At 45.6% G+C, this 24,305-nt stretch overlaps 1 protein-coding gene across 1 annotated transcript; it reads left to right on the forward strand.

The window, feature by feature from the left end:
* The first annotated feature begins 223 nt into the window (after window positions 1-223).
* CEACAM7 (CEA cell adhesion molecule 7) lies at window positions 224-16,627 on the forward strand. The gene is made up of 5 exons (XM_010331061.3): window positions 224-413; window positions 1,296-1,658; window positions 4,952-5,230; window positions 11,565-11,678; window positions 15,198-16,627. The coding sequence occupies exons 1-4, from the start codon at window positions 350-352 to the stop codon at window positions 11,654-11,656; spliced, it is 798 nt and encodes a 265-aa protein (XP_010329363.1). The 5' UTR covers window positions 224-349; the 3' UTR covers window positions 11,657-11,678; window positions 15,198-16,627.
* Window positions 16,628-24,305: the final 7,678 nt, after the last annotated feature.

Consider the following 24,305-nt stretch of genomic DNA (forward strand, 5'->3'; position numbering starts at 1 on the left):
CCTAAGGCCAGAACACAGCATAGGTCAGCGCTGGGAAAGGCAGGTTGTCCTCCCAGGAGACAGGGATCCATCAGCCTTGCTTCTCAAAGCTTTGTCTGGGGAACTGAATATAGGCAGAAGGGGAAGAGGAGGAGGGACAAAAGAGGCAGAAATGAGAGGGGAGGGGACAGAGGACTCCTGAGCAGAGACCACACCCTGGACCATGTGACCCTGGAAAGTGCTCCTGCCCTGGGAGGAGGCTCAGCACAGAGGAGGAAGGACAGCAGAGCCGAGAGTCACAGCAGCCCTGACTAGAGCATTCTTGGAGCCCAAGCTCCCCTGCACAGAGGACAAGCAGGCAGCAGAGACCATGGGCCCCGCCTCAGCCCATCCCTGCAGAACGAGCATCCCCTGGCAGGGGCTCTTGCTCACAGGTGAGGGGGGGACTCCCTGGGACCAGGTGAGAGGAGGGCCAGAGAGACTGGCTGGGGTCTCCTTGGGAGGACGGGGCTCTGAGAGGGGACAAAGGGACTTGTTGAAGCTTGAATGTGGGAGAGGACATGAGAGAGGAACAGGAAACCAGAACAGGAAAATCACAGTGAACTGGAATTGGAAAAGGTCAAGAAAATCTCACATGCTCTCTTTTCCTGGCTAATGAGCACTAGCTGCTACATTTTGAAACATGATAATAATAACTATATTACATGACATTTCAAATAAAAACATAACCAGGGCATAAGACATTATCCCTAGCCACCAACTTCAGATATTGGCAAATAAACCCCAGGATGTGGAGGGCCGTGGGAACTCTCATGAGCTCATCCGCAGGAGTTCCCAGAAGGTCCCAGGCACTGGGCTGCAACCAAGATCACACAAGTCCCTGCCCTCATGGAGCTCATGCTCTCATGGGGAGGAAGGCAGACACGCAAAGAGATCTAGAGTGTGAGGTCAGGTGTTGACAAGAGCCCTGGAAGGAACAGAGCAGGGAAAGGTCAGAAAGGGAAGACCCAGGGTCTCCGGAGGAGGTGTCAGGGGAGGGGTCTCCTAGGGATGCCCTGATGTGAGCAGGTCCTGCAGTGCAGAGGGAGCTGGGCAGACCCCTGGAGAAGAGGATTCCAAATAGAGAAATTAGAAGGTCAGAGCTGCTGAAGGAATGGGAGGGGCGCGTGCGCACACACACACACACACACACACACACACACAGTCTCTCTCTCAAGATGGGAGTGGGTGGAGAGACCTGTTTGGAACCCAGGGCTCCATCTTTCCACCCCAATACACAGGTACCAATATTGACTGATGCTCTCTCCCCCTCCTAGCCTCACTTTTCACCTTCTGGAACGTGCCCACCACTGCCCAGCCCAGCATTGAAGCTGTGCCACCCATTGTTGCAGAGGGGAAGGAGGTTCTTCTGCTTGTCCATAACATGTCCCAAGATCTTATTGGCTACAACTGGTACAAAGGAGAAAGGGTGGACGCCAACTATCGAATTATAGGATATAATGTAGCAAGTTCTCAAGAATCTCCACCAGGGCCCGCATACAGCAATCGAGAGACACCGTACCCCAATGGATCCCTGCTGATCCAGAGCATCACCCCCAATGACACAGGAAGCTACACCCTACAGGTCATAGACACAAATCTTACGAGTGAAGAAGTACTTGGCCGATTCGACGTGCAGGGTGAGTGATTCCTCCGTGACTTCTGGGTGCTGGGGGTCAGGTGTACTCAGCACACACGGGGCTGTCAGGCCTGGGTTGTGCCTGTGTCCCCGTCTACATTTTGTCCTGTGTTGGGGTTTGGGCATTTAGTGAAGGACACACACAGGGGAGACAAACTTCCACAGATCAGAATCCCCTTCCTGCATCCAGACCCTGCAGACACTCGCGGCAGAGGAAGGACAGTCTGATGACGGGAACTCCGCAGGGGGACGTTGATCTCAGCCAGGATTCTGTGCCCTTCCCATGAAAAAGACCCTGGAGAACTGGGTCAGGGCCTGGCCTGAGGGGTCCCCTGGCATCCTCAGAGAGAAGCTCAGCCCTGGAAGCACCAGCCCCAGACCCCTGTCCCAGGGCCCCTGACTCCAGGTGACCCTAAGGAACCTGTCCCAGGGCCCCTGACTCCAGGTGACCCTAAGGAACCTGTCCCAGGGCTGGGTTGTGGCCTCCTGGCTGAACTGACTAGGAGCAAGGATTTAAGCTGTTTGAGGACCATGGCTCAGGGAGCTGGTCACCAGCCAGGGCCCAGCCCCCAGGGCCTCATCTGGGCAAGCACAGAGCCTCATTCTTCACCTGAGACTCAGCCCCAGGAGAGGACAGATGGACAGGATTACTAGGACCTCAGCCCCCTGGATGAGGAACTTGAGAGGTCCTGGGAGGGGGGTCAGTGTCTTCAGGGGCAGAAAGAGAGGAAGAACAATTCTGCTGTAAGCTCCTTGTACACCAGGAATCAGGCCCAAATCACCCACTCGTGGAGGCAATCAGATGCCGCTCTTCTACACAGGGCTCTAGGCCAGGTTACTGTGATTATTTTAAGGTGAATTCACAGACAACAAGGCAAGCCAGAGACTATACACCCTGTACAAGCCAGGACCCCACCTGAGACAAACACTTGCTCGGCAGTTCTCATGAAGGAGGCAGGGAATGAACGAAGGAATGAATGATCCATAATCTCTTCAGAGACTGGAAGCTGATGCAGGATCCTAGGAGGTCCTGGCCTCACCTGTTCCCTGTTCCTCCAAGGGGCTGAGATACCCCTGTTCCACCCCTCTTATCTCCTGCCCCTAAAGCCACCCCAGTGGGAGACTGAGGCAGAAGGGTGTATTGAGCCCAGGAGTTCAAGACCAGCCTGGGCAACATAGCAAGATACCTGGCTCTTAAAAAAAAAAAAAAAAAAAAGAAGCCACCCAGGTGTTGAGTCTCATGAGTGTGTAAATGCTTGGACATGGGACAGGGACAAACCGCTCCTCTATCTGCTCTCTACACTGACTCACCAGGGGCCCAGAGGCAGGACAGATGTGCAGTCCCCAGCCCATGGGTATATTTCACCCATTTTACTACAACTCTCTCCTCGTCTTGCTGTGGGCTCAGGTTCTCCAGTCATGCCGTGGGTATCTCTGGCTCTCTCTGCTCCTCCATGTCCTTCATCTTCCTCCCCCTTCATTCTAGCTGGGATGCCCTGCCCTGCACAGCTCCCTCCACCCTTAGGCCTTCCCCAGACATTCCCTGTAACAAGGCTGACCTGTCCGTTCGCGCTCACACTGTGGCCAGGCCCACCTCCCAGGCAATAGGAAAGGCAGAGAAATCAGCCGGAGCAGCTGCTCCTGCCAGGCTCCATCATAAGCCTATGTCCCCAGGTCACCAGGAGAACGAGCTTCCACTGTGTCCCCATCCAGGGCTCTTTCCCTCAGTGAGGCCGACATGTGGAACAGGCCACAGGACAGGGATGAGCGACTCCTCCATCCACTCTCTACACTGACTCACCAGGGGGTCAGAGGCAGAATGACAGGTCTGCAGTCCCCAAAGCCCATGGGCTCACTTCACCCATTTGACTCACAACCCCATCCCCTCCCGGGTGTGGGGCTCACATCCTCCAGTCATTCCCAGGACCTCCTCCACGTGCAGCTGGCCAGGCGGGTGCTGTCTGATGGGTTTGCTGCCCGTTACTCATACACCTGCATCCTCATGATGATGCCATTGTCATCAGGTGTGGTCCCTCAAACAGGGAGATGCACCAGCCACTGGCGTCTTGCTTAGACTCTACCTAGTTTGGATGGATTTGGTCAAACTCTAGGTGTGTTTCCTTAGGTCGAGAGAAAATGGAGAAAGCATTTCTCATGCCTGTGCTGGGCTTTCCTCCGTTTTGCTGACTGTGCACAGGAGCTAGCAACAGGGAGCTCTTTATAAACGTTCTTTCTTTTTTTTTTTTTTTTTTTTCTGAGACGGAGTTTCGATTTTGTTGCCCAGCCTGGATGTGTGATCACTACAATGGTGTGATCTCGGCTCACTGCAACCTCTGCCTCCTGGGTTCAGGCGAGTCTCCTGCCTCAGCCTCCCGAGTAGCTGGTATTATAGGCATGCACCACCATGCCCAGCTAATTTTTGCATTTTTAGTAGACACAGGGTTTCACCGTGTTGGTCAGGCTGGTCTTGAACTTCTGACCTTAGGTGATCTACCCGCCCCGGCCTCCCAAAGTGTTGGGGTTACAGGCTTGAGCCACCATGCCTGGCTGTAAATTTCCCAGTATAACACATGTCTCTTCTCGTAATTTGCCTTCATTCTTCTCGTTTTGTCACTGAGCATCCTCAGATCTGCGGCCAGCACCTGCCTGTCTCACTCACCCTTTCTGTGTCTTCTTTCGGACTCTGCTGCACTTTCCTGGTGATCACCAGCTCATTAGTCACCATCAAACAGCTGGGCAGAGCTGACCCACCTGGGGGTCCTGCAGTCTGAGTACTAACCTCACTTCTAGACTTTTTCCTGGTCTCCTCTGCTGTGTCTGCTCAAACACCCATTGTTATCATCACCCATCTCTAGGATATCCTTGAAAAAACAAAAACAAAAACTCGGAGAAAACACCCCTCGGCTGGGTGGCGTAGGGACTGTTCAGCTGGAAGGAACTCAGCTCCTGCACATTCCAGGTGAGGACCTCAAAGGACCAGGCAGGCAGACATCAGGAAAGGACCAGGAGAGGCACCAGGGGCTCTGACTCATGGTCCCAGGTCTGTCCATGACCCAACACTGCTGCACAATTCACACTTGGAAAAGTCTGTGCTTCTCTAAGACAAAGCGGGCGGCCTCAGGGTCTCTGAGCCCTCAGGTCATTGTGTACCTGTCTTGTGACACACACACCTGCTCTGGGCTTTTAAGGACTTGGATGGGCTTAGAGGTGGGAGATGCCAACTCTGATTGAAAGATGCCTGTGGAGGAATCACAGGTGCCACACAGGGCAATCTTCTCTCTGTTTTCTGCACAGCGGTGCCACCCAAGCCCTACATCACCAGCAACAACTTCAACCCCGTTGAGAACAAGGATGTTGTGGCTTTAACCTGTGAACCTGAGACTCAGGACACAACCTACCTGTGGTGGGTGAACAATCAGAGCCTCCCGGTCAGTTCCAGGCTGGTGCTCTCCAGTGACAACAGGACCCTCATTCTACTTAGTGTCACAAGGAATGACACAGGACCCTATGAGTGTGAAATACAGAACCTAGTGAGTGCCAGCCACAGTGACCCAGTCACCCTGAATGTCCGCTGTGAGTATCTTCCCTACCTCTGTGGCCCAGGTTGCCAGCCCAAATCCACCCAGCCTGAGGTCAGGCATCTCAGTCCCTCTAAGGTCTAAGTACACAGACCCTTAACCCCAGACACCCAGGCTGCCCATGACTTCCTGCCCCAGGCAAACCTGGGCAGCTCCAGCCTGGACCAGGAATGTGAGAGGAGGAGCTGCTTCCATCCTGGGAGGCTCAGGGTCCGTAGCTTGCGAAGGGAGAAACAGGTGAATGTCTCAGGCTCCAGCTCAGTAAACACAGCCGGGGTTTGGTTGGGACTTCAGGGTGGTGACTTGGGTAAGAGGGACACGGCAGCCCTTCCACAGACCAGGAGCTTCCGCTTCCCTTACCTATGGCTTTATTCTCTTTGCTCCAGGTGGCTTGGACACCCCCACCATTTCTACCCCAGACACATATTACAAGTTAGGAGCAAACATCAGGCTCTTTAGCCGTGTAGCTTCTAACCCACCTGCACGGTCTTTTTGGCTGAGTGATGGAAAGCTTCTGCAGCACATGCAGGAGCTCTTCATCCCGAAAGCGCTGCAAAGAATAGCGTGTCCTGTACCTGCTGGGCCACTGGCCCCAGAGGACCGCAGTCAAGATGATCACGGTCCATGGTGCACGGCATCATGTTTTGAGGTGGAGTCTCTGTGGTGTTAAGGAAGGGTTGAAAAAAATCTTCGTTTCCAGCCTGTGTCCCTTGGGTACAAGCAGATCTCAAACTCTGCCCCTGAGCCCTCTCACTCTGTCTCTGCAGACCCTCCTCCTCTTGCTTCAGTCATTTCTCGTGGATGATTATGGATCCAGCCTGGAATGTGGGTAGGGGTCTCCCTCAGCCCCAAAGACCCATGTAGTGGAAGGCGCTTCACAGAGGGGAAAGCAGGAAGGGTCCTTAAATGGTCTTTTGGTCATCAATACGTCCCTTTTTGTCGCCTCTTTGTGTTTTTGTTTTTTGTTTTTGTTTGTTTGTTTGTTTGTTTAACCTACTTTGTGAGCTACAAGGAATAAGGAGGCTTTGAAACAAGCTCACACTTTTTTCCCCAAACGAGAGGAGGAAGCCCCTTGGATGAGGGAAGAGCAGCTCAGACTCTGCTCCCTGCTCGGCACCAGCTCCCCCAGTGACTGGTTCTGCCTGACTCCACTTGGGGTGGGACTGGGGCGTGTAGAGAAGGTGTCCAGGTGGCCTGTTCTAAGTCTGGCTAAATCGAGCTGCCATTCCACAGCAGAGCCTCCCCCGGGTAAGATTTCAGGGAAATGGGAAGAGAGGGAGCCTCGGACAGACTCCTGAGCTGTGTCCTGGCCCTGAAGTCACTGGCTGTATGAGGCTGTGGGCACAGCACACAGGACACAGCACAGAGGACAGCGAGCGACACATACTTGGAGAAATGGGGGGATTCGGCCGTGGTGGCTCTGCATGGGATGCAGTTCCAAAAAGTGTGGATTTATAGAGAGGGTAAGACTACCGGCCACTGTATCTATCTGTCTTAAAACTTCACATTAACCACTTCTAAGTGTACAGTTCAGTGACACAGCATAAATATAAATCAAGTATATTGCCGGGTGTGATGGCTCACGCCTGTAATCCCAGCACTTTGGCAGGCTGAGACGGATGGATAACCTGAGGTCAGGAGTTTGAGACCAGCCTGATCGACATGGTGAAACCCTGTCTCTACTAAAAACACAAAATGAAAATAATTAATTGGGCATGGTGGTGGGCGTCTGTAATCCCAGCTACTCAGGAGGCTAAGGCAGGAGAATCACTTGAACTTGGGAGGCGGAGGTTGCAGTAACCTGAGATGGCACCACTGCATTTCAGCCTGGGTGACAACTGAGACTCCGTCTCAAAAAAGAAAAAAAAGAAAAAGAAGTCAAGTATATTTATACTCTTGTGTAACCATCACACTATTCATTTCCAGAACTTTTTCATCTGACCATACTAAGCCTCTGTACACAATAATGTACAGTAACTCTCACTCCTTCTCCCCCTAACTCCTGGGAACTTCCATTCTACGTTCTGTCTCCAGGTAGTCAACTATTCTAATCATCTTATATAAATGGAATTACATCACGCTTGTCCCTTTGTGTCTGGCTTATTTCACTCAGGAGAATGTCTTCAAGAGTCATCCATTTTGCACCATGTATCACAATCTTATTCCTTGTTAAGATGGAATAACATTCCGTTGTATAGACAGACCTCAGTTTCCTCTCCATTTATCTTTCAATGGACTTTTCAGTTGTTTCCACTCTTTGGCTCTTGTGAGGAACGCTGCTGTGAACATCAGTGTACAAATATCTGTTCAAATTGCTGCCTTCGATTATTTTGGGTGTATGTCCAGAAAAAGGAATTGGTGGATCAAATGTTAATTCTTTAATTTTTTGAGGAACCAGCATACCATTTTCCACAGTAGCCAATATTTCGCATTTCTATCAGCAATGCACTGGAGTTCCCATTTTTCCACCTCCTTGGAAACACAAACACGTATTACTCTGTGTTCTTTCTTTATCAAAGCCATCCTAATGTGTGTGGGGTGGAGTATCCCTGTGGTTTTGATTTGCATATCCCTAAGTCTTCATGGTATTCAGCATCTTTGCATATGCTTGTCGGCGATTTGTGTATCTTTCATGGAGAAATCTCTCTTTCAGTCCTTTGTCCATTCTTTTAATTGGGTTTTTGGATTTTTGTGGTTGTTGATTTATAGTTCTTCATATATTTTGGAAATTAATCCTCTATCATATATATGATTTGCAAATATTTTTCCCATTTCATAGGTTGTGTTTTCACTTTCTCAAGAACGTTCTTTGATATATAAAAGTCTTCAGTTTTCATGAAGTCTAGCTTATCCGTTTCTTTTGTTACCCATGCTTTTGTTGTTATACGCAAGAAATCACTATGAAATTCAATGTCATAAAACTTTTCCCTATGTTTTCTTCTCAGAGTTTTATACTTTTCACTCCTGTGTTTAAGTCTTTGATCCATTTGAGGTTAATTTTCATGTACAGTGTCAGGTAAAGATTCAACTGGTTCTTATGCATGGACATCCAGCTTTCTCCCCATATCATTTGTTGAAAAGACTGTCCTTTCCCCTCTAAATGGTCTTGGAACTCTTATCAAAAAGCATTTGGCCATATATTCAAGCATCTCTTTCTGGGCTCTCTATTCTATGTCATGGGCTTCAGTATCTTCCTTTAGGCCAGGACCACCCTGTATATCGATTACTGTGGCTTTACAGTAAATGCTGAAGTCAGGAAGTGTGAGTCCTCCAGCTTCATTCTTTATTTTCCAGGTTGTTTGGCTTTTACAGTCCTGAGATGCCATATGGATTTTAAAATAGGTTTTCTATTTCTGCAAAAACTGTCACTGGGACTCTGGTAGAAATTGCATTGAACCTGCAGCTCAGTGTGGCTAGTGCTGTCCTCCTAGCAACTGTCTTCCCATCCATGAAAACAAAATGTCTTTCCATTTATTCATGTCATCTTTAATTTCTTCCAGCCATGTCTTACAGTCTTCAAGGTATAATCTTTTCACCTCCTTTTTTTTTTTTGAGACGGAGTTTTGCTCTTGTTACCCAGGCTGGAGTGCAATGGTGCGATCTCGGCTCACCGCAACCTCCGCCTCCTGGGTTCAGGCAATTCTCCTGCCTCAGCCTCCTGATTAGCTGGGATTACAGGCACGCGCCACCATGCCCAGCTAATTTTTTTTTTTTTTTTTTTTTGTATTTTCTTTAGTAGAGACAGGGTTTCACCATGTTGACCAGGATGGTCTTGATCTCTTGACCTCGTGATCCACCCACCTCGGCCTCCCAAAGTGCTGGGATTACAGGCTTGAGCCACTGCGCCCGGCCTCACCTCCTTTTAAACTTATTTCTAAATATTTTATACTATTTAATGTTAATGTGAATTGGGAATTTTTTCCTAATTTCTTTTAGATTGTTCGTTGTTAACGTGTAGAAACACAACGGATGTTTGTGTGTTGATTTTGTATCCTACAACGTTCCTGAACTTATTTATTGATTCAAACAGGTTTTTTAAATCTTTAGGGTTTTCTACATATAAGTTCACGATATCTGAGAACAGAGATCATTTTACTTCTTCTTTCCAATTTGGATGTCTTCTTTTTTCTTTCCAGTTTCTCTGGCTAGGGCTTCTAATACCATGCTGAGTAAATGTGGCAAAAGCAGGCATCTCTGTCCTGGTCTTACAGGGAAAGCGTTCAGTCTTTCTCCGTTGAGTATCATGTTAGTTTTGGGCTTTTCACATGTTGCCTTTATTATATTAAGGTGGTTTCCTTCCATTCATAGAATGTTTTTATTATGAAAGAACATTCTATTTTGTCAGATGCTTTTATTTGTTCTATCTAATTATCGATCTGTTAAAAGTTTCCAAAAATTTGTCCATTTCATCTAGGTTATTCAACAACTTGTTGGCATACAATCATTCATAGCACTCTTGTAATCTTTAATATCTCTGTAGAATTGGTAGAATTGGTAGCAATGTCTCCATTTTCTTTTCCTTTTTTTTTAATAGATAGGAGCTCGCTCTGCAGCCCAGTCCAAGCTAGAGTGCAGTGGTGCCATCATATAGTTTACTGCAGCCTCAACCTCCCAGGCTTAAGTGATCCTCCTCCCTCAGCCTCTTGAGAAGCTGGGAATGCGACATGTGCCATCACGCCTGGATCGTTTTTTAAAGAAATTTTGTAGAGACTGTGTCTCCCTATGTTGCCTAGGCTGGTCTCGACCTCCTGACCTCAAGCAATCCTCCTACTTGAGTCTCCCAAGGTACTGGGATTAAAGGTGTGAGCCACCGTACCGCCATTTTCATTTCTGATTTTAGTAATTTGAATATTCTCTTTTTCTTAGTCAATCTAGTAAATGCCGATTTTGTTGATCTTTTCTGAAGAACCAACTTTTGGTTTCATTGATTCCTTCTCTTGTTTTTCTATTTTCCATTTTATTTATTTAAACTCTCATCCTTATTATTTCCTTCATGCACTATCTGTGGTTTGAGGTTGTTTTTTTCTATATCCTGAAGTGGTAAAGCTAGGTTGTTGATTTGAGGTCTCTCTTTATTTTTAATGTATTTACCATTTTAAATTTCTCACACAACATTCTTAACTTCTCTGAGCCTTCAACTCTTCAACTGAAAATCATAATAATTCTCATCACCAGGAAATGAAGGGAATGGAATTGCAATGCGAGTGCCTGTTTCATACTATTGGTTTAAAGATTTAATGTAATATTTGATTAAGCCTTCAGCAAAATGCTACACACAGAGGAAAACTTCACAAATGTTAGCTGCTGTTATTACTACTGTTATCATTAGGTTGAAGTCAGGCAGTCCTAGAGTCGTATCCTAGATCTATTTCTCACTAATCATACGACTTTGGGTAAGTTTTTTCACCACTCTAAGCCTCTGTCATTTCATCTGTAAAATGGAAATCATGTCTACCCAACAGGGTTATTGTATGGATCAAATGAGATACCAGAAAAGCATGTACAGTAGCTAACACAGCATTAACTGTCAGCCCGAGTTGACTGGTGAGAGCTAAGCCCCAAATGAAAACCCACCAGGACATGGTTACTGGCTAAAAATGGGAGAGAGAAAAAAAGTGCAAAGAATCAAGCCGGGTATGTTAGTTTTTATCCACTGAGATGCAGCCGAGATGGGGTTAGAGGTGCAAGATAATTATTGGGGAAAACAACCAGGAGGAAAAGCAGACCATGATGCAGATCTGATTCCTGAGAAGGAGAAACAGGAGAGAGTTTCAGATCGCAAGGCGGTTCTCAGATTTCCCACAAGGCTGATGGGGAGTCCTCACCCATAAGAGAGAAGCAGAGTCTCCCAGAACTGAGATTTCATTCCCCTGCTGGGAGCCCATGAGAAGCGAGTTCTGTGTACAAAGGGCTTAGTAAACACGGAAGGCTCCAGCCTGGGCCTTCTGTCAATCAAGTCCCAGTCATAGAGACCCCACAGACTCGTATTTATGTCTCCCTCCACTGAGACACTGAGAAAAAGATGCAACCATGAAAAGATAGAAAGTTCTAATGAGACACAGAACAGCAATCGGTCTTTCTAAAATTTCAAAGCCTTCAGAAATAGCTGAGTGCAGAAAGGCCAGGATGGGATTGACAGAAGACCGATCGCCAACTAGAAACACAGTGAGAGAGAAAACATGTGAACCTTCCTGCAAAATGAATGCATTCCTTGAAGGAACAAGTAGAGACTACTTCATGCTGAGAGCTGGTACCTGGGGCACCCCACTGTAAAATCACATCCCCTTCACTCCTCTCTCGCTCTTTTTTTTTTTTTTTTTTTTTTCCAGTACCAGACAGTCCTGTTGTCTCAGCTGGGACCACTGCCAGCATCATGACTGGAGTGCTGGCTGGGGTGGCTCTGATAGCAGCCCTGGTGTAGTTTCTGCATTTCAGGAGGACTGGTAAGTATGGTGGCCTTCCCTCTTGTTCTGTTTCCTGCAGAGCTGACCACCATGCTCGGGAGAGGGAAAGGACTTCTTCACCTGCGTCTGGGCCTGGATCTCCCCCTCCTGCCCCTAAACTCCTGCTTCTCACATGAATTCCTGCATGTCTCTTCCTCCCTACTCTTCATGCTCCTTCCCCAGATGTGTCTTAGACATGACTACTGTCAGCCTCTGCTCACTTGTTTCCACAGTTCAATACATTGTGAAAGTCTCTTGGTCCATTTTAAAACGTCTCTCACCCGTATTGTTCTCTCCATTCCCACAAACCTCAACAACTGCTCGAAGTCCCGCTTGATTCCTTGTCTGCAGTCTTTGAAGGCTTCCTTGCATGTGGCTGCCTCATTACCTCCCTGAAATCAAGTTCACTCACCTTCTCAAGAACCCGCAGGGGCCTACTGTAGCCTATTAGATAGGTTCACATTTCTTCTCTTCACTAATGCTTTTTACTTCCATTCCCACTACTCCTGAGTGTAATTTCTCCATCCTAATTAGATCTGTCTTCCTATACATCCCTGCCCCTCCACCCCATGTACACATAGAGTTCTTAGTTCCAATGTTATGCCTAAAAACAAGGTAACAGCCGGGTGCGGTGGCTCAAGCCTGTAATCCCAGCACTTTGGGAGGCCGAGGCGGGTGGATCACGAGGTCGAGAGATCGAGACCATCCTGGTCAACATAGTGAAACCCCGTCTCTACTAAAAATACAAAAAACTAGCTGGGAGTGGTGGCGCGTGCCTGTAATCCCAGCTACTCAGGAGGCTGAGGCAGGAGAATTGCCTGAGCCCAGGAGGCGGAGGTTGCGGTGAGCTGAGATGGCGCCATTGCACTCCAGCCTGGGTAACAAGAGCGAAACTCCGTCTCAAAAAACAACAACAACAAAAAAAAAAAAACAAAAAAAAAACAAGGTAACCTTCCTCCGCCATCTGCACCGTGGAGTTACCCACACCCTTCATCACAAGCAACCTCTGCCCTTGTGGAGGACAAAGACTGTGGCATTAGCATGTGAGCCTGAGACCCAGGACACAACCTAAGCATGGCTGAGAATCTTTTTCTGATAACCAATTCATGTGTTCATGAAAGATACAGAACTGAAGAAGGCAGGGAACAGAAAGCCTAAGGGAACAGAAAGCCTACTCCAGGGAACAGAAAGCCTAAGACAGAAGATAAGACAAAGGGCCAGGTGCATCAGCTCACAACTGTCATCTCAGTGCTTTGGGAAGCTGAAGTGGGAGGATCCTTTGAGCCCAGGAGTTCGAGGCTGCAGTGAGCTATGATTGTGCCTTTGCACTCCAACCTGGGCAACACAGCAAGACCCTGTCTCCAAAAAATAAGACATGGAAAATAATTGTAATACCAAAATAGAAAAAGATAAATTCCATGAGGGAAAAAAGAGAAATCTAATGGGAAATATGGATACACATTGGAATTCCTGGGAAATTTTTTAAAAGAACAACTGATTCCCAGGCTGTACTCATACATTTTGATTTAATGGTCTAGAGTGGGACCCAGGCATTGTTATTTAAGCCTCCCTCATGCTACCGTGTGCATCCAGGATGCAGAACCCCTGCTCTGATAAGTAGGACTTGGGTGTATATCAATGGTTTTTAGCTACGAGTGTGTATCAAAATTACCTGGGGAACTTTTTCAACATACGTAAGCTTATACATTCTTGGCCACATTTGTTAATGGGCTATTTCCTGAACTCAGTAATCCAGCTAAGAAACAGAAGCTAAATGAAAATTCACCTTATTTGATATGTTAAATTATATGGAAAACACTGTCAAATGGTAAGTGATGCCAGACCTTCTCTAAGCTGTATTTGTGGGTATGTTACTGACATGAATGTTTCAAAAATTATATGAGATTTTTAGAAATTAATATTTTATCACTCACAGTGTTATATGCCACAGAAATAACCAAATTTCCTTGTGAATGGTATCATTGTCATCAAATTTATCAAATCTGAAGTCTCATCGGATCTTTAACCATAGCCATTTTAAGTCTTTGTCATTCACAAATAGTTGATTCTTCTCAAAATAATTTGATTCTGCTCTAAAAGCATTTGGAAATAGTTACAGTCCAAAACTGCTGCTTTTTCAAGGAGATTTATGGATAAGACTCTGACAAGTTGTCTTGAATACAGGTTTCTGGTAACTTTAGAATCATACAATTGGGCTGTCTAAGAATTTCCAAAATTTTAATGAAGAGAGAGCTTCGTGAAACTGCCAACGAAGATCAAGCAGAACAAAAAAGTAATTTCATGGGACTAAATGAACTAATGAGGATAATTTTTTTATTTTCAATGTTTTGAGACAAAGTCTCCCTCTTGTCTCCCAGGTGTGCAGTGGCATGATCTCAGCTCACTGCAACCTCCTCCTCCTGTGTTCAAGCGATTCTCCTGCCTCAGCCTCTCGAGTAGCTGGGACTACAGGCATGTGCCACCACGCCCAGCTAATTTGTGTATTTTTAATAGAGACAGAGTTTCACCATGTTGGCCAGGCTGTTCTCGAACTCCTGACCTCAGGTGATCTACCCACCTCAGCCTCCCAAAGTGCTAGGATTACAGGCCTGAGCCACTGCACCTGGCCAAGGATAATGTTTTCAATGAATTTTTAGTTGAAGTTTTGCTGATTCTTTAAATGTTTTGTTTTCCAGATTAAACAAACGCTTTCTTTTAAGCTATCCATAGCTTACAGAAATTTGGTAAAGTACAACTTGTGAACAAAAATTGAAACATTCATTTTTCCCCCTACATTTTTCATCCAGAATTGGGCAACAATTCATGGTTATTTACATTGTTATGGAAGTAGTTATTTGCATAAGTTCATTTAAGAATCTGCTCTGTTTTTAACAGGACACATTTCAAAATATTGCTTATATTACCGAGGCTTTGGCTGGGATGTCATATTTGGAAATATACATAGAATAAACCCATAGGTACTGCAGGCAAAGTCTGAAGTCAGCCTTGGTTTGGCTTCCTAGTGCTGAGAAGCTTTTAAAAGTTTATCTGAATTAGCTGGGCATGGTGGCGCATGCCTGTAATCCCAGCTACTCAGGAGGCTGAGGCAGGAGAATTGCCTGAACCCAGGAGGCGGAGGTCGCGGTGAGCCGAGATCACGCCATGGCACTCCAGCCTGGGTAACAAGAGCGAAACTCTGTCTCAAAAAAAAATAAAAAAATAAAAATAAATAAAAATAAAAGTTTGTCTGAGATTCCTTATCAAACCTTCCAGCAAAGCACACTTGAAAAGATCCTGTGTGGTCAATTGCTATTCTTGCTGTACTTCTTATGTAAATAATCAGGCCACGTTTGATGAGATTCTACCTATTTTGTAAACAAATTAGTATTACTCTGATTAACTTCGGTACAAACAGGGAGAGACAGAGAAAAATTATGTTCAGAAGAAAAAAACATAATACAACAGTTATCAAACGGTAGCCCTGTATGCTGTTTTTAACTTTTTATTGTCCGCCTGTAGGCTGGACTGGACCCTGAATTCTTGTTCCTTCAATGCTATTTTCTCCTGTGGAATCACTAAGTACAAGACCTGCTCTCTTCCTGAAGACCTGTAAGCTGGAGGTGGACAACTCAATGTAAATTTCAAGGGAAAACCCTGGTGCCTGAGATGTGGCTCACTCAGAGCTCCCCAAAATGTTCAACACTGTAACAAGAGAGACTCAAACTACCAACCGGGACAGAAGTTGAAGACTTCATGCTGCGGACAGCTTTTCCCAGGATGTCAGAACCAGACTCCCCACCATGATGAGGTTCTTATTCTGCTCAATTTCTTCCTGCTCATGCCTGCCTCTTTAATTTGGCAGGATGATGCCATAACTAGGATTTCACAGTCAGTGGCTTGTGCCTGTAATTTGACAGAGTGTTGGATCTGTCACGTCATCATATCAAACCCAAATCTTTACATGACCTAAGGGATCCTTTATTCCATCCAATGGCTAGCTTTCACAACCATCCCTAATACAACTGTTTGTTCAAATGTACCGTGGTCCCTTTTAGAGTTAGACCTTAGACTCACCTGTTCTCATTCCCTGTTTTAATTTAACCCAGCCGTGGGATGCTAGATAATGGATTTGCTCCCTGCTAGCTGCACAGGGAGGCGTTTGTGCAGTTGTTGACACTTCTGGTTGCACATAGATAAATATAGTGGATTTTATAGAGACTCAGTTGCAAAAATTAACAAACATGCTCCTTGGGTTAAAATGGGTAGGCTCTTCATGTGGCTCATTCTTTTTGGTTTTGTTCATGGGGACCCTGCCTATGGTTCATACTCCAAACCCTTGGTGTTATCCCTCCTGATTGTCATAATATTATTTACCCTGGTGTGCTGTATTCTCTAAATGCTTTAAATGTTTGCATGCAGCCATCCATCAAATGTCAGATACTTTCTTTGGCTGAAATGACAAAAACTCAAAGAAATGTGTGACATAGGTTATGTGTCATAACCTATGAATGAGGGAAGTCCAAAATGATGGTAACTGACAGCAGTATTAATGCCTTATATTTTGTCAAAGTCTCATCTAGGTGAGAGCCTAGTGACTCCAGAATGGGGCTCCATTTGTAGGTGTTTAGTTTCATGCTAAATGCTGTATACACTGAAACATTGAGGAAGTAGGTAGATCCCAGAAGAGACAAATTTTTCCTAAAAACAGGAGAGTCCAGTCTATCCGAGTCAGCATAGTAGGAAAGTCCTTTCTGCTTTAACTCTTCGAGAAAAGTAATATGAAGTATTCTGAAATCAAGCAATCAATTTATTTCTATTCTTCTGCTCCTGGATTCCCATTAACCCACTGTTCTACGATTGTATTGCTCAGTGGGAGCTATCACTATATTTTGTGAAATGGAAGCTGCCATGGTTTGTGAATCACAAATAAAAGCCAATTGGATCTATAACTGTGTTTGTTGTAATTTTGTCTTTTGATACATGTTCACAGCCAGCAATGGCCAGTGGAGTCTCTCAGCCTGCATCATACTCACCCTGACCCTCCTGCCTCCTTCTTTTCCTTACAAGGACCCTTCTGGTGACACTGAGCCCACCCAGATTATCCAGAATAACCCCCTGTCTCAAGATCCTTAACTTCATCTCATTTGCAATGTCTTATTATTATTATTTTTTTTTCCAGATAAAGTAACATGCACAGGGTCCAGAGATTAGGATGTGGGTATTTTCAGGACGCCTATTCTGCCTAATACAGGTACCTTTTGTCAATCTCACCCACAACAAAAAATTGCTTTGCCTTCCTTCTGTGTCTCACTTTCCTGTCTGAATCACAGAGAAGAGCACAAACTTCAAGGTGAAACACACGAGCTCTGCGATGAACTGGCTGGATGACCTGGACCACTCACTTCACCCCTTTCAGCCTCTTCTCATCTGCAGCACAAGGGTCACTCTTTTTTTTTTTTTTTTTTTTTTTTTTGAGACGGAGTTTTGCTCTTGTTACCCAGGCTGAGTGCAATGGCGCGATCTCGGCTCACCGCAACCTCCGCCTCCTGGGTTCAGGCAATTCTCCTGCCTCAGCCTCCTGAGTAGCTGGGATGCATCTGAAAATAAAACTGAATGGGTGCATTAATATGTGGAAGGCATTAGACACAGAGCCTGCTACCCGATGAGGTCTCAGTAAACCTTCCTTTCAGTCTTTTCCTTTCGCCATCCCACATTCTCTCACCCTCACCCATCTTCTCCTTCACCTTCTTTCTCTTCAGTGACCTACTCAGTTTAACCTACTATTTAGCAAAGAAGCCACACTACCCATTGTCTCATGATTCTGCTGGGATGTTCTTGTCATGTGGTCTTCTATCCACTCAAGGCAGGTTTTTGTGTTTTGTTTTGTTTTGTTTTTTTGATGGAAGCTTGCTCTGTTGCCGGGCTGTAGTGCAGTGGTGCGATCTTGGCTCACTGCAACCTCCACCTCTCGGGTTCAAGCGATTCCTCTGCCTCAGCCTCTAGAGTAGCTGGGACTACGGGCATGAGCTGCCGCTATTGGCTATTTTTTGTATTTTTAGTAGAGACAGGGTTCCACCATCTTGGCCAGGATAGTCTCCATCTCTTGACCTCGTGATCTGCCCGCCTCAGCCTCCCAGTGGATATTTTCACAGAGAAGTCTGTTTCAAACAAGAAGTCCTTTTTATGTTCACATAACGTATGCATGCTTCCCCTGAATGTACACGTGCTGGTCCCAATTCTGCCCTGCTAATTCATACATGTACTTCCTTATGTCACTCTTTTTCGGTCTTTCTCTTCACAATGTATAAATAAGGATAGTACAGAGGCAAAAAATACTGATCCAGACCGTAAGATGGGATTTCTTTATTAAAATGACTGCTTTCCTTGAAAGAGACGAATGTTTTCCACTGGCAACATGAATGCGATTCTCAAGGCGTCCTTGAAGCCCGTTTCCAGGCTTGGCTTTCAGCAAAACCATTCAACCCTAAGGCGCATTCCTGGACTCCTAGGAGACAATAATTGTGACAGAAGCCACACCCACTCTGGCTATTCCTGCTGTTGGGTAAAGATATTTTCACAGAATGTTGTACATCATGAAGATTGCTCAAGATTCCAAATCCAGAAACATATGAAAAGGGTGAGTCCCTGGAATGGTCACAGAGGGGAGAAGATTCCAAATCCAGTAACAGCCAATAAAACACACCCAGAGTGTGTGTCCTTTGAGCAATGACAGCTCCACCTGCCTCTTTCCATGCCTGTTGGCTTCTGACTTCCTTCTCAGGACTGCTCGCCAATCCCTCCACCGTGGAAGTTAAGCCCCCTTCACCATCTTCATCTCCAGCTGCCTGCAAGGGCACTCACTGGAAAATACCTCCCCACGCTGATGTCCCGGCTGGCACCTTTGCCTATTTCCATAATTATAAGAGCTCACTCTGATGTAGCACTCACTGTGCAGCAGGCACTATCCTAAGGGGTTTTCAGGTAGCTACAGTCCCCACAAAAAATCCTGACTGTCCCCATCCCTGTTTTTACAGATTTAGAAAACAAAGGCAGAGACGTGAAGTAACGTAGTGAGTGTCATCCAACTCCATAATTTAACCTCATTTTCCACAAACGAATGTGCAGAGGACACCCTGGGGCTTCCAAGTTCTCCTGAATGACATCCACCTTCCAGAATAAGTTTTGTCCCCTCTACTTTCAGGATTTGATGAACAACCAGCATTTTGTTTTCTGTCTCAATCTTCACTTACACACCTGCTCCCTAACACCACACTCACAACGGCATGGCCCTGCCTAAAATCTCACTTCTAGGAACTCCCAGCCTTCTGGAATAACACACAGTGGGCCAGGTTCTCAGTCCTCACAAAAAGTAACTTTTACTGAATTGTCAACTGTTTACACAGCCAGTCTCTGGCTATAAAGATGGTGCACTGAGGTCAGAAAACGTAATGAGAAGGAAATAGAAGGAGGGCGAGTCCCCGGAATGGTCACAAAGGGGAGAAGATTCCAAACCCAGAAACGGTCATAAAACACACCCAGAGTGGGTGGCTTTGAGCAATGACAATGACAGCCTCTCCTTCCTTGCATGCTTGGTGGCCTCTGACTTTCCTCTCAACTGCCCCTGCCGACCTTGCTTTCTCAGACCAATACTAGTGGCCGAGGAGCTGGGGCCAGACCAGAGCACACAGTAGTAGGGGTGGGGGAGATGAAAAGGGAGAAGTGTCTGACTCACGGAAATCTGACTTACCTATGCACGCATCACCTGGGCAGGGAATGGGTTAGGGAGATGCTGTGCAGGGGTCACAACTGAGAGCAAACAGGTGGATTCAGAAGGCATCACGGCCTTTTCCTGAGAAGACAGGTTGCTGTGTGAAACCACTGTCCCACCCTTCCTTCTCTATTGGGTTATATTTTTCTATCCACTTGTTTACTGAGTTGTGTTCCAGGAAAAACAAATCTCGATTTAATTTTTTAAAGTCCCAAACATTCAGTCCAGTTCAAGAGCGTCTCTCATCTGTAACGACCAGCCACAAGAATTTTGAAAAGGCTCTGCAGAGAATTTTCGTAAAAGCCTTTGCATCACCCGTATTATCTTTGGGAACCACTAAGCAATAAAAATGAAGAGGAAAAGAATCTGTTACGTGCTGGAGACCTTTATGTTTGCACCTCATCGGATGCTCACAATGATCCTTTAAGTTGGCACTATTATCCCTCTGTCCCAAGACACCAATTAACTTGTCTTTTATCTCAGAATTGATGAAAGGTGGAACCAGGATTCAGACCCACATATTTCTGCATCTAAAGCTGATGTTTCAGTCCATACCGTTTTACCTTCCAGAAACAAAGGATGACTGCTTCTAACAGAAATAACCATATAGACTTCAGTGAAGAGACAGGGACAGAGCTAAGTCTTAGGATGAAGAACAACTTAGGTGGTGAACAGGCAGGTATACATGTTATGTGAAGGAGTCAAAGAATTGGAACGTATTTGGACATGAGAAAGTCAAATGTGGATCAAGTCCTTCCATGTGGATCAAGGAAGTATGTTGGGTTCGTGTGATGGGGGCTTTGAATGACAGCTTACAAAATTGGAATGGCATCCTATGGATGACAGGAGTGACTGGAAATCTTTGAGAAGGTCAGTAACATCACAAACAGCATTTCCAGGAAGATTACTTTGACAGTATTAGGTAAGATAACTTAGGGAAGTGGTCTTCAACTCTGAAAACTCAGAATTATCTGGAAGCTTTTTTCCCCTTTCTTTTTTAAACTTTCATTTTGAAGTAATTTTACACTTCTAAAAATGTTTCAAAAATAGATTCACCGTGTTCTTTTCATTCTGTGTTCCCAAATATTAACATTATAGATAACCAGAGTATAATCATCAACATCAATAAATGATCGCTGACATCTCACGATGAGTGTATCTGCAGGTCCTATTCAATCCTCTCTGTCTTCCCACTAATATCCTCTTTCTGGACCAGGATCCAATCTAGGATCACACACTGCATCTCATTGCTCTGTCCTCTTCAGTCTCCTTTAATCTGAGACAGTTCCTCAGAATTACTTTTGCCTTCATGACCTTCACATTTTTGAAGAGTATTGGTGAGTTATTTTGTAGAATGACCCTCAGTTTGGGCTTACCTAATATTTTCTCATGATTAAATTCAGGTTATCCACTTCGGGCAAAATACCACAGAGCTGATGCTGCACCTTCTCCATGCATCATATCCTGATGCCCAGATTGTCCGCATCTTCCATTACTGGGGATGTTAGCTTTGAGCACTGGGCTAAAGTTCCTCCACTGTAAATTGACTATTTTCCTTGGAAACATTTTTAAATGACTAAATCCCAAGCCACACCATGGAGCAATCAAGTGAGATTCTCTTTGAGGAAAGCACAGACATTGGTATGTTTTAAATTCCTGCAGGTGACTCTAACCAGTATCCAGGGTTGAAAACCAGCAACTTAGTGAAAATTAGAATCCTGGAAATCAGCTAGGCAACCATTTCTCAGGTCTCTCTTTTTAACAAGAACATCATGTTCCAGGCACGAGTAATTATATCTGGACTTTAGTAATTATGTCTCAGCCGGGCGCGGTGGCTCACGCCTGTAATCCCAGCACTTTGGGAGGCTGAGGCAGGTGGATCACGAGGTCAGGAGATCGAGACCATCCTGATCAACATGGTGAAACCCCGTCTCTACTAAAAATGTAAAAATTTAGCTGGGCATGGTGGCGCGTGCCTGTGATCCCAGCTACTCAGGAGGCTGAGACAGGAGAATTGCCTGAACCCAGGAGGTGGAGGTTGCAGTGAGCCGAGATCGCACCATTGCACTCCAGCCTGGGTAACAAGAGCGAAACTCCGTCTCAAAAAAAAAAAAAAAAGTAATTACGTCTGAGCCCATGGTAGGAGAATGGGAAGGTCAAAAATGGTGGGTGAGTAGACTGCTGCTCAATAAAAAGAGAAGCCGGGACTTCAAGTAAAGAGAGCCGCCCTCTTGTCCTATCGTTTTCTTAAACCTCAGAGAAAACTGTGGTGCAGTGAAAGCACACACCATATAATTTTACTGTCCTAAGCTTTACATGAGCTCCTAATTGCCACTGATAGGGAGGGAATTATGAATCATGTGATGGAAATGTGTGCCTACACGCCAGAAGATGCATGCTCCCAGGTGTGGTTGAATGGGCATCATAGAATCCAGGTGAGAGGTACATGACCTCCCCTAAACAGCCTTGTCCTCCCCATCTGGTCTTTTGTCCTTCAGCTCTTCTGAAGTGAGAGAGTAAAGACCCTGGTGTAAATTTCCTGAAGTAGGAAAGTGAGCACAATTCATGTCACCAGGCTTTTTAAGGAAGAGGATACTGCACTCAGCTTCCTCAGCGTTATTATCTTGAGGTTTTCATAAAGAAATGTCAACAATCTCTCCCTTGGAGGGATATTTAGAAAAGCTCTAAAACCCGTTTTCTCTGCTTTCACACCACAACAGTCATCAACACAGAAGAATTCTTTGATCGAATGTGGGCATGGGGTTCCTCCCCACCACCAAATGAGCAATCAGTTCTGTGGTGGACGCCGGCTGGGTGTCCTCCAATTACATTTTGCCGCAGTCTTATCTGCATTTCACACTATCACAAGAGGCAATTGGGTAACATGAAAAAGGAAATACAGATGGAACCAAAATCCAGAGGTGGAAAGCACCCTGACAAGAGCAGTCCCTAAGGTATTCACATGCTGTCAGGGTCTGGTGCTGCTGGTGCAGCACTCTTATTTTAGGAATAAGAGTGGGTTTGCAGATGTCATTTTATTTACTCCTCTCAACCACCATATCTGGTTATTTCAGAGAAGGACACAAATCTTCAGAAAGGTGAAGTAACTTGTCAAGGTTGGTGGTGGATCTAGGAATAGAAACTACGTGTATGTAACTCCAGAGCCCGTGTCATGACCACTACCACTGAGACAGAACTGAACACAAAACAACGCTTGTGATGTTATAAAAGTGAGAAAAATCTGACATAACTGACTCCATCTTGCCTTTAAATTCATAAGCTAACTGCCTTTGCTTATTCCTGTATGTGGCCAGCCTAACTGTGGGAGGAATTTCGTTGATAGTTTAACCTACCCCTCCTTATTCAGGAACAGAAACTACCTTTGAAAAATGAATACACACCGGGCGCGGTGGCTCACGCCTACAATCCCAGCACTTTGGGAGTCTGAAGCGGGTGGATCACGAGGTCAAGAGATCGAGACCATCCTGGTCAACATGGTGAAACCCCGTCTCTACTAAAAATACAAAAAAATTAGCTGGGCATGGTGGTGCGCGCCTGTAGCATCTACGGTGGTGCCTGACACCGGTTCCCTTGGTTTATGGTTCTCTTTGTCTCTGTTTTCCTAAGGCTGAATGCTTCCAAGTACTCACCTGAATCCTGCCTCTTTGGTGAAACGTTTTCCAGCCATTCCTGAACCAGCGGATCCTACCCTTCTACAAATTATTTCTCCCATACATTAACATTTAATTATGTGCCAGTCCTCTAAGTGAGACCCTATAGAGAGGTTTAAAGGATATTGGCCGTGTGATCATGGGGGGATAATTGAGTTAATTATTTTTTTAGTGCTCGCTGAGTGTTAGAGCTGCCCTCTCTTTTTTTTTCCAGTTGTTGCTAGTGGCAGTCCCTTCTGCAGGAGAATTGCTTGAACCCAGGAGGCAGAGGTTGCGGTGAGCTGGGATGACGCCATTGCACTACAGCCTGGGTAACAAGAGCGAAACTCCGTCTCAAAAAAAAAAAAAAAAAAAAAAAAAGGGAGGGAAAGAAAAATGAATGCAATGTCACAAGGTTAGAATTATCCTGGTGGTCTGAATATACATTACTTGGGGAGTATTGCCATTTTCATGATGTCGATTCTTCCTATCCATGAGCATGGAATGTTTTTCCATTTGTTTCTGCCCTCTTTTATTTCCTTTAGCAGTGGTTTGTAGTTCTTCTTGAAGAGGTCTTTCACATCCGTTGTTGTATTCCTAGGCATACAATTGCGAACGGGAGTTCACTCATGATTTGGCTCTCCGTTTGTCTATTATTGGTATAAAGCAGGCGTCCCCAAACTACGGCCCACGGCCGCATTCGGCCCCCTGAGGCCATTTATCCGACCCCCTGCCGCACTTCAGGAAGGGGCACCTCTTTCATTGGTGGTCAGTGAGAGGAGCACAGTATGTGGCGGCCCTCCAACCGTCTGAGGGACAGTGAACTGGCCCCCTGTGTAAAAAGTTTGGGGACTCCTGGTATAGAGGAATGTTTGTGATTTTTGTACGTTGATTTTTGTATCCCGGGATTGATGAATTTGCTTATCTGTTTAAGGAGTTTTTAGGCTGAGATGACGGGGTTTTCTAAATATACGATTATGTCATCTGCAAACAGAGACATTTTGACTTCCTCTCTTCCTTTTTACATACCCTTTATTTCTTTCTCTTGCCTGATTGCTCTGGCCAGAACTTCCAATACTATGTTGAATAGGAGTGGTGAGAGACAGCATTCTTGTTGCGTGCTGGTTTTCAAAGGGAATGCTTCCAGCTTTTGCCCATTCAGTAGGATATTAGCTGTGGATTTGTCATAAATAGCTCTCATTATTTTGA

This window comes from Saimiri boliviensis, chromosome 14, assembly GCF_048565385.1.
Source record: "Saimiri boliviensis isolate mSaiBol1 chromosome 14, mSaiBol1.pri, whole genome shotgun sequence".
Classification (NCBI taxonomy): domain Eukaryota; kingdom Metazoa; phylum Chordata; class Mammalia; order Primates; family Cebidae; genus Saimiri; species Saimiri boliviensis.

Excerpts from the sequence above, each read along its gene's own strand:
- CEACAM7 (XM_010331061.3), top strand. The coding sequence starts at position 350 with ATGGGCCCCGCCTCAGCCCATCCCTGCAGAACGAGCATCCCCTGGCAG. Across the intron at positions 1,659-4,951 it reads TGGCCGATTCGACGTGCAGG|CGGTGCCACCCAAGCCCTAC; the intron begins GTGAGTGATTCC and ends TTTTCTGCACAG. Across the intron at positions 5,231-11,564 it reads AGTCACCCTGAATGTCCGCT|TACCAGACAGTCCTGTTGTC; the intron begins GTGAGTATCTTC and ends TTTTTTTTCCAG.